This window comes from Ceratina calcarata, unplaced genomic scaffold, assembly GCF_001652005.2.
Source record: "Ceratina calcarata isolate Rehan_Ccalc_2016 unplaced genomic scaffold, ASM165200v1 scaffold123.2, whole genome shotgun sequence".
Taxonomy (NCBI): Eukaryota; Metazoa; Arthropoda; class Insecta; order Hymenoptera; family Apidae; genus Ceratina; species Ceratina calcarata.
The window spans coordinates 50,064-52,434 of NW_017133297.1; the positions used below are offsets into that span (position 1 = coordinate 50,064).

At 42.7% G+C, this 2,371-nt stretch overlaps 1 protein-coding gene across 1 annotated transcript in view; it reads left to right on the forward strand.

The window, feature by feature from the left end:
• Positions 1-1,511: 1,511 nt before the first annotated feature.
• The window catches only part of PlexA (plexin A), a 73,826-nt gene continuing 72,966 nt past the window's right edge, over positions 1,512-2,371 (forward strand). Inside the window, exon 1 of the mRNA XM_018027749.2 lies at positions 1,512-1,550. Within this exon, the coding sequence (XP_017883238.2) occupies positions 1,512-1,550 (39 nt within the window). The remainder of the gene's footprint in view (positions 1,551-2,371) is intronic.

The following is a 2,371-nucleotide window of genomic DNA, read 5'->3' on the forward strand; positions in this document are numbered from 1 at the left end:
GAAAGAGGGGAGAGAGAGAGTGGTAGTAACGAACTTCCATTTCGACTTGATAGCCGCATTAGACGCGTTTTCAATAGAGCGCCTCGTTGTTTTACCATAACCATTATTCTCCCTAGCGGCCGTCCCTTTCCTCCCGGTTGAAGGAGCCAGCGGAGCCGCGAATCAGAACGAGAAAGATGACTCGGGAGCGAAAGTGCTGCTGCACCGCGCGGCGTTCCGGTAACGTCGGCGGGGTATTAGCACCAGGAATGCAAATAATTGTTTGGCGCAGTGTATGCAGGGTGGCGAAAGCAACCCTGGTATGTAAATAGAACCGACTTGCCGCTGCCTGGTGGTGGTGTGCAGCCCCTAACAGAAACACGAACGGCTTTCCGTGCGCGGTGCTCCTCCGGCTCGTTGATGTATTGACCTTTCATACTGCGTGTACGCATGTACGAAAGCTACGCCGTTTCCGGCCGCGGCTTCGTCCCGCGCGCGTATGCGTGCGACCAAATATGACGGTGGATGCTGACAACATCTATCCCCATCGTCGGGTTTGCTCGATATTCCTGCAAGAGTTCCCTCCCCCCTGAATCAACAGAATCCCTGCAACAGTTTGGTTTTCATTAAGCATCCGCGCATCTCATTTGAGAACGATGAATTCGCGGGAGTATCATAAGTTCCATCGTGGTACTATTGCTTCTCTCGTACTGTCGATCTGCTTTTCAGAGGTAATAAAAGAACGTACGAAGTAAAATTAGTTTCGTCGGAATCGAATATGCGTCCCTCGCGTAGGGGATTGCAAAACCGGGTGGTAGTTTCGGAACAAAAAACTTGTGTCTTGCAGACGCAGACTGTCGAGAGGAATATCTCCGCGAAACTGGAGACGCCTTAAACGGCGGAAGCTCGTCGGGGCGGATGGGGAGGTATCGGAAGTGGCACGGTGGGTTATGCGGGCTTCTTGCGTTCAACTCATCTGAGACGCGGCCGGCATGGGCGAAGAGGGGNTTATTATTATTATTATTATTATTATTATTATTATTTGAATCTACAAAGAAAGGCTGTAGTAGAATTGATCAGAGTGGACTTAATTAAGTTGACATAATGTGTGGATGTAAAATTTCGTAACGAGCGTGACTTGTTCGTCAGTTGCCAGATTTTAAATTTCCCCGCTCGTTTACTTTGATACTTTTTAATGTAGTAGGTACCCGTTGGTAGAACTTGGAATCTTAATTAAGGCTCGGTAAACTCGGGGCTCCTGTCGCTTCTTAATAGCAGTTGATGTATCAGAAACTCCGGAGAAGTTCCGGTATTCAAACACAACTGTGGGAATCGATAACTGATGTCATTCCACGCTTATTTTTACAACCATTTTAACGAGAAACTTGGAGAAACACAGATTGTTACTAAAATATTTACTGGATCTCCTAATTTAAATGTCTAGGGATTGTTTGTCAATCGGATGGAAATAAGTTTCGCTGGTCGAGAATATAATTCTATATTCTCAAGTAAGAGAGAAATTTCAGAGAACAATGGCTCCTACGAAGTCCATGATAAATCTGGATTCTTCGGTAAATCACGGGAGTATCTAACATAACCTAATCTTCTTATATTTGGGGAAGAGTGTGATTTCAATTTTTATGACTGAATACAGATTTTCAGTTTATTCTTAGTAGTTCTAAGGGGATTCTAACTGGGATAGTTTCCCAGTGACTAATTTATTTTTGAGTGCTACAAAAGTGATTTCTTAATACCGGAAATAACTTAAAGTAGCAAATATTAGACTTCTTTTGTCTTCTCTCCACATTTAAGAGAAATTACTTCTACTTTTCGTCATTCTTCTGTTTNTCTAATGATATAAAGAAGAATATTAAAATATAATAAACGAGGCTGTAATGTATCAGCGCCATCTACAACTCAAGTGGGAGCGTTTCCCGCGCTTTCATTCTCTAGCGTTTAACGCGCAATGAAAAGAATTATTCCAACTATATAAATAATGTAGGTTTCGCGATAAACACCAGGATTTCTTTCTGATCACCAATGAACATTGAAGATAAAATGCATGACAGAAATGCTTTGTTTGCTCCACTCTTTGTATGACTCTCCGATCGGGATGACGAAGATTTGGAAATCGATCAGCGTAGAGTCTATTTGCTGTACTGGCATTAGCATTGCAAGCTCCCAAAGCAAGCAATATACTCCCGATTGGAATATTTTGCCATAGATCAGCGATAATTTAATCAGACGAAAAAAAATGAGTTACGCAGTCTAATAAACTAGCACTCTTATTGTAAACCGAACTGTGTAGATGCTTTTGTATCGTTGTCAATGTTTACATGGTTTTTCTCAGTTGCGTATGACAAAGTCCATTAGTAGGGATACGCTTACGTAG